The following is a 13,431-nucleotide window of genomic DNA, read 5'->3' on the forward strand; positions in this document are numbered from 1 at the left end:
ATCAAGTTTCGCACACTAGTAGAACACATTTTCCTGTTGAATCATTTCACTGATTTCCATGTCCAGCCCTGCATCCTGAATCAGTTCGCTTCCGAAGTACTTGAGAAGCTCTCCACAATTTTGAGGTTTGTCACTTTATTTTTATAAGTCCTTTTCCTTCCTTTTCTCCTCTTGTCAACACCACTGTCTTACTCTTTACTACACTGATTTTCATTCCGTAATTTTCGATAATCTCACTCAACATGTCAAGTTGCCCTTGTACTTCCTCTCTGTCTGCTCTCTACACCACAATATCATCTCTTCCATATTCCCAATGTTTTTCCATTAACTTCCTCATACTGAAGATGGAATCTAGTGTTGATCTTCCATTTCAAAAGCCGTATTGCTCTTCTTCTAACTATCCTTCCACCTTTCTTCTCATTCTCTTTGTACCCTTCCAAATTTTTTTGCTACTTGATATATGATGTTATTCCTTGATAATTACCCCATATCTTCTTGTCCCCCTTCTTAAATATAGTTATTATTACTCCTTTATTCCAGCCATTTGATACCAGTTTTTCTTTCCAAATATATCTAAATAGTCTATACACCCATTGTAGACCAACAGGTCCTGATGCTGTTATCATTTTCACATATAGTTCATCCAGTCCTGCTGCTTTTCCCACTTTTATTCATTTGACAGCAGTTTCCACATCCTTTATTGTGATTTCACTCTCAAATTCTATCTCCTCATACCCTGACTCTATCATCTCATTTACACCCCTTCTTGCATTCAGGAGTTCATCAGAATAATCCATCTTTTCTGTATTCCTCTGATCTTTCCTTTTTTTTTTTTCCTTCCTTCCTTTCATCTGCTTTGTGTGAACTTTTCCTTCTTACAAGTCCATATAGCATCCTTTTTAGCGTTATATACGTAAATCACATTTAAATTAGCATATAGCGGGTTCCACCTTTTCAATAAATATGCAATGTTGTTGGATGATATTATTTATTACAGATTACAGAACATGTTTCGGTGTACAATTTTTAACACCATCATCAGCTGCATGGAAAGTGTGTAGAAACTTGGCGATCAAAACAGTGAACAGCATATTGTCATACTTAACTTACCGAGCTCGATAGCTGCAGTCGCTTAAGTGCAGCCAGTATCCAGTATTCGGGAGATAGTAGGTTCGAACCCCATTGTCGGCAGCCCTGAAAATGGTTTTCCGTGGTTTCCCCATTTTCACACCAGGCAAATGCTGGGGCTGTACCTTAATTAAGGCCACGGCCGCTTCCTTCCCACTCCTAGCCCTTTCTTATCCCATCGTCGCCATAAGACCTATCTGTGTTGGTGCGACGTAAAGCAACTAGCAAAAAAAAAAAAAAAAAGCATACTTAACTTAACTCCATATATACAGACAATAGAATGTTGTTATAATTAAATATTAACATCTTATTATACTAGATTAAAATTATAATGTGTGACAAGGAAACTCTTGCAAGTCAAAATATAAAATTCCTCATTTGGTATATGAGTGGTCTTCAATTCCTTAATGTCTATGATTTTATACACTCGTAATATTGGCTTCACATGCGATCCTAAAATTATAGGATTGAAGTTGAATGCAGTCCATTTGATATTAAAATATTCATTTTTTGTATATGTTACTTTGTTGGATTAAAAGTTTGTTATATACAATAGAATTATTAAAACTGAGCCGTCTTCTTATCTTTGTTGAGTATAAAAACGTAGTATTTTTAATGCTGTATGTGTAGTGGTTGAACTGTGATATTAATTTGCCCTACAGTTGTTAAGCGGGCATGGATTCTCAGTTCAATGGAAACCTCTAAAGCTGTATACCTTGCTTGACGGCTGCAACGAGTGCAGTTCAGTGCGGATAAAAAAATGAAATTCCTTACGCTTAATATACGTAAATCCTATTCCAACTCCATATAGCATCCGTTTAGCGTTATATATGTACATCCTCTTCCAACTCTCGTATAAATCCTTTACATCTTTTCTTCACTTACTACTTTCTTGCATGCCGGGCTGAGTGGCTCAGACGGTTAAGGTGCTGGCCTTCTAACCCCAACTTGGCAGGTTCTATCCTGGCTCAGTCCGGTAGTATTTGAAGGTGCTCAAATACTACAGCCCCGTGTCGGTAGATTTACTGGCACGTTAAAGAACTCCTGCGGGACTAAATTCCGGCACCTCGGCGTCTCCGAAGACCTTAAAAAGTAGTTAGTGGGACGTAAAGCAAATAACATTATTATTATTATTACTTTCTTGCACCTTCTTTTCATTTCCTGATACTTTCTTCTAATTTCTTCTGTTTTAGCCCTATTCCATACTTGCCAAGCTATCATCTTATTTTTCACTGCCTTCTTACTATCTCATTTCATCTTTATCTTTTACTCTCTCAGCTATTCTGTCAAAAGCATTCGCTGCACAGCTTACAAATTCTTTCTTGAACATAAAACTTTCCACTTCCACACACTCTACCTCAATTCTGGGTATGTGTAATTTCAATTTATTTTGGAATTATCCTTTTAATTCCATATATTTTAATTGCCATACTTTTATTTCTTTAATTTTTACTATTTTTCCTACTTTCATTTTTGCTACCACTACTCTGTGATCTCTGTCAAAGGCTACTTCTGGCAAGGCTATTACATCTAACAACTGTCTACAGTAATCAATTATTGTTTTATTCCTTCTGTTTTCCCATCCATATCTTGTAATCTTTCTACTATTTTCTTCCTCAACAATCTATTGCCCACATTTAACCCATTTCTCACATAAAAATACACCAACTTCTTTCCCTCTTCATTCCCCCTTCCATACCCAGTAGGTCCAGTTACATCTTCCATGCCTTTTCTGTTGTATCCCACCATTGCATTAAAGTCTCCTATGACAGTCACTTCCACATCCTTTATTTCTCTCTCCATTGTCTCCAGGAATTTGTCCATATCTTCTTCTTTATCCAGCCTGGGGTACATACACTTGGATGAAATCCTTTACTCCATTCTCTATTCTTAACCTCTTAACTGGGTATTTTTGATGTGCTTGGTGTAACCTGCCCTTGTGTATTTTTTCAGCAGATTGTTGTTACATGGCAGGATGGGCAGAAATGTTAGTAGTATCATTAATCTGTGGTACAAAACATAAAATAAAGGAATTTTAATGAATTAATTTTAATGTTAGAGACATGGTTACCGAGCCTGATAGCTGCAGTCGTACCTTAATTAAGGCCACGGCCGCTTCCTTCCACTTCCTAGGCCTTTCCTATCCCATCATTGCCATAAGACATATCTGTGTCGGTGCGATGTAAAGCAAATAGCAAAAAAAAAGAGAGAGAGACATTGTTTACCATTTTACATTAACTGCAAGGTCATTTACATGGTTGGAATTTGTGTGTTTGGCTATACTTTACAGTCGGAAGTTGAAACAAATAAAAGCAAGGGATATTTCTGATTTACATATCATGCATGTGTCATTCTCAACCATTTTTCATTAATTGCAAGGTCATTTACCTGGGTTAAAATTTTGTTCATATGTTAGCATCTAAAATTAAAACAAACAAAAGCAAGGAATATTTTTGAATTACACATCATGGTAATGAAATTGTAAATGCATTCAAACCCGTCAGATCCATCAGGTGACGGAACATCTTCTGGTAATATTTTTCTAGGCGTTCGTTGGCAAGTTTATTTGGGAACTTGGCATCATTTTTATCTACTCCCATGTCCTTGGTGTAATCTAGAACTAGGGGTGATTTATGGATTACTTCTTTCCTTGTCTGAACATCACTCATGCTGACATCATGGATTGTGCTGACTAGGGTAACATCTCTTTTGTCTTTCCATTTCATGATCATTTGCTTTTTACTTAAAGCTGCAATTGTTTCCCCCTTCTGCAGTTTAGTGCTCTTCACTGTGTCTGCGAATTCCTTTCTGTTCATCCCCATAGTCCCCACAATAACAGTATTTCTGCTGCACTGTGTATCAACTAGTCGTGGACTAGTATACCAGTTGTCAAGGTAGAGAAAATACCCTTTATCTAGAAGGTCATGAGTAAGTTCTAGTAAAATTCTGGACAAAATTTTCTCACTAGGATATCTTTGTCCATAAACTGTGTCCTTGCCAGTATAAACTAAAAAAACTCCATAGGTAACCAGACCCACCTTCACAAAGTTTATAAAATTTCATACCAGATCTGCTTCTTTTAGATGAAATAAATTGCGCCCAGCCCAGTCGTCCTTTCCATAGAAGGAGGGACTCATCGATGCAGATGTTTTGCTCAGGAGTGTGTACGGAAGAAAATCTTGATTGTAGATGATAAAGTTCCGGCTGAATTTTACAGAGATTTTTGTTGTGCATGTTAGGATCAAATATGGAATTGTTGGATTTTGTTTGTCATTATCCCCACTCCATTCTTTGCTTTATGTCCTCCGCTCCAGTCGAGAGTGTATTCATCCTCAATTTCATATTTTCTTTCCCTCTCCACTTAACCTCACTCATTTCTATCTTCTCCTTCTACATGAAATCAGTCATCTCTTCCGACTTTCCAGTTAGTGAACTTGAGGTTGATTATTGCTACCTTCATAATATTTTCTACTGGTCGTCCACTTTTCACACTTCCCTCAGTATAAGAACTGCGCCCCACTTCTGGGAAATGCCCTAGCATTTTCTGAAGCTGATTTAAAAGTGCCATTTTCATTTTAGGCTATTATTGCAATATGGTCGCCACTTCCAAATGCATTTTAGAGCTATTGCCAGCAGGTGGTCTGTCCACTCCGAACATAAGGTACAGATGCCTCTTGCAGCTGCCTCTAACCTGGAGTCAGATGCTACTTGATGGGTTCCAGTGTCATTTCCTTCACCGACGGGACCATCACCCCACCTAAGAAACTTATTCACCCAAATAAGTTGGTCACATTAGGGGACCTGGTTGTATTCTGCAGCTGACTTTCGGTGTTAAGACGCTGGCTGTATGTTCAACTCATTACCGTAATGGGGTTCTTGGCCAAATAGACGAGTGAAATGAACTATCGGGGGAAAAATGAAATACTACTTTACTTATGGGTATTCCAACACAATTCATCAAGTTAATCCTTGTTTTAGGTTGAAAGGTCCAGACATACCATAGAAAATATAATGTCCAGAAACGGACCAACTGTATCGGTATTATATATAGAAAATCTGTTGCAGTCATTTAGATGAGCAGAAATGTCATTAATATAGATTAAGAATAAAAGAGGTCCAAGAATAGACCCTTGGGGAATGCCAGATAGCTTAGTCCTCCGTTCTGTAGTCTTCATGTTTGATACAACTCGCTGTCATCTGTTTTTGAGGTATGAGCCCAAGAGTTGAATAGCAGAATGAGCCATGTGAAGTTTTTGTAACTTAGCTAACAATATGTCTATATTTACAGTGTCAAACGCACTGCTAAAGTCTAGAAGGATAATTATAGTCAGTTTTCGTTCGTCCATAGCCCGTCTAATGTCATCCGTGATTTTGATTAGTGTAGTTGCGGTACTGTGTCCTTTCTTAAAACCAGACTGTAAGGGATCAAGTACAGAATGTTTTTCCAAGTATTTAACAATTTGTTTATGCATTATCTTCTCCAGAACCTTAGAAAGTGCTGTGAGGATGCAGACAGGTCGGTAGTCAGATGTATTGCTTGCAGGAGAGATTTTTGGGACAGGCACAATGAGTCTTATGGTGACGATGGGATAGCAAAGGGCTATGAGTGTGAAGGAAGTGGCCTTGGCCTTAATTAAGGTATAGCCCCAGCTTTTGCCTGGAGTGAAAATTGGAAACCACGGAATAACATCATCAGGGCTGCGGAGAGTGGGGTTCAAATCCACTATCTCCCGGATGCAAGCTCACAGCTGCGCGCCTCTAACTACACGGCCAACTCGCCCAGTCGAACCGAGTGTAACAGTCTGCCTAAATATTGGCGGGAAGTAGCTGGGGAGTTAGGTGACTTTCTTCTTTAGCATGCCATTCCTCTGTTTCATAGATTTTCTGATATTACTGGTACGTAACTCACTGGTTCATAGCATTCGAGCTATTCAATTCCTACTCTGAGGCACTGATTGGAATGAGAAGTGTGCTTATTTAATGGAATAATGGCAGAGGAGTGTTCACAGCTGTCTGCGGCCTGGTCATTCCAGCTCTGGGACTTTGGACTGTTAGATTGGCACCCTAGTACTGTTCGTTAAAAGTGAGAAAATGTGCGGTTTTTCATTTGATCGAGTATTTTATATGGTAACATTGCTTTTAATTGCTACATTCCTACTGACGTTTTTGTAATGACCTATGTTATCTTCAGTTAGGAAAACCACGAAGTCAGTCTTCCTGAGAATTCCGTAGCGGAGCACGGGTACATCAGCTAGTTTAATTATATAGTCAATTATTTCTGAATATTTCTTCCATTTCACTTTGCCCCTTCAGAAATTTCACTTTACTCCCATACAGAGGGACAAAGTGAAATATTGTAGTTTATTGAATAAACACGTGTTGCAAGTAAACCAAACAATTTTTTGATATTTCATTTTCTCAGTAATTGAGTTTGAAAGTTAAGTATTTTACCTTGCCCAAACTTCTCCTATTTGCAATTGTATAGGGTAGTTTTTAACTTTCTGTCACTGTCTAGGACAGGAATGGCGAACCTTTTCCAACTAGTGTGCCATTTTAAGCCTCGTTTATTATTCTCCACTGTTGACTGTGCCACTTGTTATTTTCCTTTAAGAAATTGCTACAACCTACAACCCCCCCACAACCGCGACTTCCTTTCCTCATTCCAATTATGTTTCATAATATTTATTTATTCATTTATTAATTTACTGATGTATTTGCTTTTGAGAAAAATATCTTGTAAATACATTTGATTACATGTTCCGAGGTCGTATTTTGCAAATACTGCAAAAAATACATTTTTAAATATGTACGTTTTTAGAATACCTAATATTATTTGTAAAAATATTAATAATATGCTCCCAATGTAACACACTTCATCAATAAATATTATTATCGGGCGAGTTGGCAGCGCGGTTGGGGTGCGCAGATGTGAGCTTGCATCCGGGAAATAGTGGGTTCGAGACCCACTGTCGGCAACCCTGAAGATGGTTTCCTGGTTTCCCATTTTCACACCAGGCAAATGCTGGGGCTGTACCTCAGTTAAGGCCACGGCGGTTTCCTTCCTACTCGTAAGCCTTTCCTCATCTGTCTTCACCATAAGACCTATCTGTGTTGGTGCGACGTAAAACAAATTGTAAGAAAATAAATATTAGGTATAAAAATAAAAAATATTAATATTGCCAGTGGACTTCACTTCCTCCTTTAGCTTCATTATCTTTCCATATTGTCCACAAGAAAATCGGAAAAACAGCTATCCTCGCTTGTAAGGTCACATCCATGCTTTCATCAAAATATACTGCATACATCTGAGAGTTATCCAAATTAGCTTTCAATTGCTCAGAAACTACTTCACTCATTCTTATTATTCTGTCCTTGACAGCAGTTCACCTGGCTGGCATTTCTTTAATTCTGTTAATTATTTGTGGTTTGTTAGGAAAGGTCTCAAATAATGTGTCGGCCGTCAATAAGAATTGTTATTTCAAGAACTCACTGTCAGAAAGCTGTTTCCCATGCATGCTGTAGCCTACTATGCAGTGAGACAGATATAACAGCCCCACTGATATTATTCTTAGGGTGGAAGGATACAAAAGAATCAGTTTGTTTTGTGTAAAGTTCCATATTTTGTGAAACGAACTCTCTTCTTTTTTCATTTGGCATGGAACAAACATTTGAATGATTAGTCTTGAAATGGCCCTTTACATTAAATGTGGGGAATACAGTATTGTTTTCGAACCCAGGCAATACATCTTTCTATCATCCCGAATTCCCTTGTCCACTGTTCTTGAAAAATTCGGCCACTGCCTTTGTCAAGTTTCTGTTCTTTTCGGCACTGAAACCATGTTTGCAAGGTAAGTATACAGAACCACCAGAAAACAACACTTATCTCACTTGACTTTCAGACCTAGTGTTGCCATATTGCACATCCGAATGGAACAAGTATTTAGATTTTTTATATTTATTTCTTACACGTGAAACATTATAAGATATGTATTGTCGGTAGTACAAGACGTATATAAAACATTATTGTGTTCATGTGGTGTGCCACCGAAATCATGTTCGCGTGTCACCTAGTGACACGTGTGGCATAGGTTCGCCATCCCTAGTCTAGGATATCAAAAGTCAGTCGGGTTTTACATTGTGTCTCTCACATGTGGCAAGTGTTTTTTCATGCTAACTCAATATTTCCTTGTAAAAAACTTTTTTGTTCAACCATGTTTTGTGCAAATAAAAAATGTTCAAAAGATTACCAAGATGTCAATTAAATGCCACAAATGACTTCATTAAAGATAAACCAACCTGCAGATCTATCAGACACTATGTCTACTGACTGTCAGGTGCCTGATGGCAGGACTGATATTGGTTAGGTCTGGCTAGTGACAACCATTGGGCAAGGGCAAGGAAAGGGGTAATGCCCCCAGGTTAGAGCTGCAAAGTGGCCAACAGGCCTCTAGTATCCATCCCCTCTGATAATATTAGCTAGTGACAAGACCATTGGATAGCTATGCGTGGCTACTGCCATTACATCTAGCACATGCCATGGCACATCACTTTCAAACCCTGTGGTTTCATTATTTTCACAGAATGTGATAGCAGTGGACCACACATGAGGTAAGTTCTATTCGAGACAATGGGAACTGCCCTGCAGTCACTAGGAAGACAGGAAATGGTGGCATTTCATTGACATAGTATTGGTTTTAATTTTTCTATATTAGCAAGAATACTTCTAGGGGTGGGTTGGTCAGTCCCTAGCAAGTATAAAGGAAGGGTCTGTCCTCTAATCTACTTTAGTTATCATTTCACATCACTTTTGCATCATGACCTTGCTAAAAATGTGAACAAGCTAGTAAAGTGTAACCACTTTCCTGTACCAGATAGCACTTCTATTATTCTCATCGGGGAGTGAACCTTGTTTCATAACCTTGCAGAAGTATTTTTGTGGCCAAACCAAGGTGTGAACCTGATGCACTTTGCCTCACTAAGTGCTATCGATCATTCTGATGTGATACTTATTCATTGCAGTGGCATCTGGAATCGGTCCATAGTCATGCCAGCCAGCTTCCTCCTGTTGATGACGCCTTCATATGGTTGAAGGATAAATCAGCAGCCTGTGTTCATAAATGGTAGTTCAGTGTATACAGACAAAGTGATTCTCATTTGAAAGAAGTTTAAATCTTTAAATATTTTAACAGTAGTTGATTGGTTTTAGAACTTTCATCAGGCGAAGCCATTAACAGCAGTAGGGCTGATGAGGAATGGTGTTACTTTAAACAAATTCTCAGTTGAAGTTTTTTTTTTTTTTTTTAGCTTCATCTTAAGTCTGTTACAGCATTCTATTTTTTCCCTTCAATTTCTTGTCTAGTAGTACCATAGTATTATTTAAAGCCAAACATTCTTTTAATTTCATATTTTTTGTCACTAATTTTCTGTCCTAGCTGTCCTGCTCTATAACTGATAATATTAATGGACAGTTTCTGACATGAGGTAAATATCTTGTTTTAATTGAAGGCACAAATCCTCGTAAGTGGTATCCTGAAGATGGTGGCTGGGAACTACATGTTGTGAGTACAGCATCTGAATGGGTTGTGGCTATTGCATTTTGTATCTACATCCTCTCATTCTCCCAAGAGTTTCGTTCTATTAGCATAGAGACTAAGGTAAGTCAATGAATGTTTCCTTAAAATACTATTAGATTCTTATTTGAATAGTCTTAAAAGGTTTTTATTACAGATAAGTCCATACCATTTTTATTTGATACTTGATACTTGATACTTTCATTCTTGAAATAAAACAGTCAGATATAATATTTACTAACCCAGCATCGGTCCTGCTGTTAGGAAAGTATCTAACATCAGTAGTCTTTTGATCGCCATATTGTCTACACCCAGATCAGTGGTTAGATCTCTCTGGAATACTTTCTCCTCTTCCGTAGCAGTGCCATGTCATTATTTTCAGGGTGTTGCACATGACTTTTTAGAACACTCTGAAGTGGACGCCACTCGCATGTTATTTGGCATCTAGCCACAGGACTGCCCATACTAGTGCTCTGTTAGATTATTTCTAATGATGTGACTTAATGGCATCACTTTTTTTTTTCTGTGTATAGTTTTTCTGTTTATGTAAGTTTACCAACATATACTGATATAACCTATTTCGGAGTACTGTACATGCTGGTTGTTGAAATGGTGGTGAACACCACAGATGAGACAGTGAAGGAGTTTTTGCTGCTATAGTGTCCAAGAGAATATTCTGATATTCAAGGGCAATCAGATGAAAATGGGTTATATGCCAAAAAATTGTCCTTGAACTTGTCATACCACAATTATTCAATCTTAAGACATTTATCCCACTGGGAGATAAGATGGTCAAGTCCCATTCTTGTAGTAGCATATAAACCACTAATGGATCTACGATACCCTGTCACATATATTTATGTTTGTTGCAAATTAATTTCCATGAATGTTCCAGCTCACCAAAATTGTTAAAATTGCATGGTGAAAGGTGTGGACAGAAGGGAAGTTATTGGTGTGTTTTCAGCTGATATTTCTGAAGGGTACCCTTCACCCATTGGGAAGTTTGGGGGTGGGCATTATGATGAAGGATAATTCTATTCGGTGGCATTCCAGAACATTTTGACTTTATGATGTGCCTCAGTTTCTTCATGTTGCAGTGATTGTGCTCCCGTGCTCGATAAAGTGAGCAAGCAGCAGGTGTTTGCAGTCGAAGGGTGCCAACTTAACCATTCCAGAACTTGTGTGTACAGCTTTGACTTTGTCAGAGGGGAAGAATCCACACGTTCTCACTGTTGGCTTTGCTGTTCTGTCCTGGACTCAAAATAGTAGCACCTCATTTTGTTCTGTCGCATGCATGCTTTTTCTTGTGGTACTGCTGCAAGGGATCCAGACATACAACCATTCTGTGGGTCCCTTGTTCCTTTATCAAGTTTTGTGGAACTTGTTGCATGCAAATGTTTCAGATCTTCAAGTGACCTTTAATAAAGGCATGTATGGAACCACCAAACCTTGAGTGTTCCATTAGATTCAATCAGTCAGTCAGTCAATCAATCAATCAATCAATCAGTCAATCAACCAATCAATCATCTGCATTTAGGGCTGTTGCCCAGGTGCCAGATTCCCTATCAGTTGTTTACCTAGACTTTTAAAAAATATTTTTGAAGAACTTCAATTTTTTTAAATATTTCCCTTGATAAATTATTCCAATCCCTTATTCCTCGTCCTATAAATGAATATGTGCCCCTATTTGTCCCCTTGTTTCCAACTTTATCTTCATATTAAGATCTTTCCTACATTTAAAATATCCGCTCTAGCTTATTCGTCTACTAATGTTATTCCACGTCATCTCTCCACTGACAGTACTGAGCCAGTTAGCTATGCAGTTAGGGGCGCACAGCTGTAAGTTCGCATTTGGGAGATAGTGGGTTCAAACTCCACTGATGGCAGCCCTAAAGATAGTTTTCCGTGGTTTTCCATTTTCCACAAAGCACTTTAATTAAGGTCATGACCGCTTCCTTCTCACTCCTAGCCCTTTCCTAACACATCATTGCCATAAGATCTGTCTGTGCTGGTGCGGCATAAAGCCAATTGTAACTAACTCCACTGACAGCTTGGCTTGTCTCCTTACTCCCAAGTCTTCCCAGCTCAAAGTTTGCAACATTTTCATAACACTACTCCTTTGTCATAAATCAACCAGAACAAATTGTGCTGCTTTTCTTTGGATTTTTTCCAGTTCTTATATCAAGTAGTCCTGACATTGGTCTCATATGCTGTAACCATACTCTAATTGGTGTCTTAGCAGAGACTTCTACGCCACCTCCTTTACATTCTTACTACAACCCTTAAATACCCTCATAACCATGTTAAGAGATCTGTAACCTTTCTTTACAATACCGAGTTTGATAGCTGCAGTCGCTTAAGTGCGGCCAGTATCCAGTAATCGGGAGATAGTGGGTTCGAACCCCACGTGTCGGCAGCCCTGAAGATGGTTTTCCGTGGTTTCCCATTTTCACACCAGGCAAATGCTGGGGCTGTACCTTAATTAAGGCCACGGCCGCTTCCTTCCCATTCCTAGGCCTTTCCCATCCTATCGTCGCCATAAGACATATCTGTGTCGGTGCGACGTAAAGCAAATAGCAAAATAAATAATAAATTTCTTTACAACCCTATTAATGCAATTACCCCATGAATATCATTTCATATATTAACACATAGGTACCGTACTTACAGTGATCCACATGATGTACTATCACCCCATCAACACAGTAATTAAAAGTGAGAAGACTTCTCCTCATGGTGAAGATTACAACCTGACTTCATCCTGTTCACCATTATACCATTGCCCGCTATCCATCTCAAAACATTGTCTAGGTCTTTTTGTAGTTGCTCACAATCCTGTAACTTACTTACTACTCTATAGAGTATAACATCATCTGCAAATAGCCTTATCTGTTATTCCAGTCCTTTATTCATATCATTTATATAAATAAGAAAACATAAAGGTCCAGTAATATTGTTCTGTGGGACATCTCTCTTAATCATTACAGGATAAGCTAACACTTCACCTCCTCTAATTCTCTGAGTTCTATTTTTCTAGGAATGTAGCCACCCATTCAACTACTCTTTTGTCTAGTCCAATAGCCCTCATTTTCATCAGTAATGGCCCATAATGTACCCTATCAAAAGACTTGAATAGATCAATAGATAGATCAATAACGATACAGTCCACTTGACCTCTTGAATCTAAAATATCTGCTATATCTTGCTAGAATCCTACAAGTTGAGCCTCAGTGGATTAACGTTTCCTAAACTGGAACTGTCTTCTATCAGAGCAGTTAGTAATTTCACAAACATGCCTACTATAATCATATAGAATGTTTTCCCAGCACATGTCAAACTGACTGTAATTTTTTGTTTTATGTTTATATCCCTTTCCCTTGCTCACTCGGGCTACTATTGCAACTCTCCATTCATTTGGTATCCCTCCTTCATGCAAACGGTAATCAAATAAGTATGCTGCATTCATGACTAAGCAGGCCTATTTAGGATCCACTCTGCTTAACCTGAATGGGGAGGGTGCTAAAAAAGGTCCCCTAAACATAGTCTATTTCCACCCGACTGGATAGCCGCGTCCAGAGGGTACATCACTTGTGGTCGAACCAAAATAGAAATTAATTTTGCTACTTGGAACATATGTACTCTGATAAACATTTTTGCTATTATTTTTCTGCTCGCACTGTGTATAGTGAGTAGTTCTGAGGTGTTCATGTATGTGTGTGGATTTTCCTCAGCC

The 13,431-nt window shown here is 38.4% G+C and overlaps 1 protein-coding gene across 1 annotated transcript in view; it reads left to right on the forward strand.

The window, feature by feature from the left end:
* The window catches only part of LOC136867222 (DNA damage-regulated autophagy modulator protein 2), a 72,696-nt gene that overhangs the window by 45,052 nt on the left and 14,213 nt on the right, over nt 1-13,431 (forward strand). The window contains exon 6 of the mRNA XM_067144360.2: nt 9,634-9,782. Within this exon, the coding sequence (XP_067000461.2) occupies nt 9,634-9,782 (149 nt within the window). The remainder of the gene's footprint in view (nt 1-9,633; nt 9,783-13,431) is intronic.

Source organism: Anabrus simplex, chromosome 3, assembly GCF_040414725.1.
Source record: "Anabrus simplex isolate iqAnaSimp1 chromosome 3, ASM4041472v1, whole genome shotgun sequence".
Lineage (NCBI taxonomy): Eukaryota > Metazoa > Arthropoda > Insecta > Orthoptera > Tettigoniidae > Anabrus > Anabrus simplex.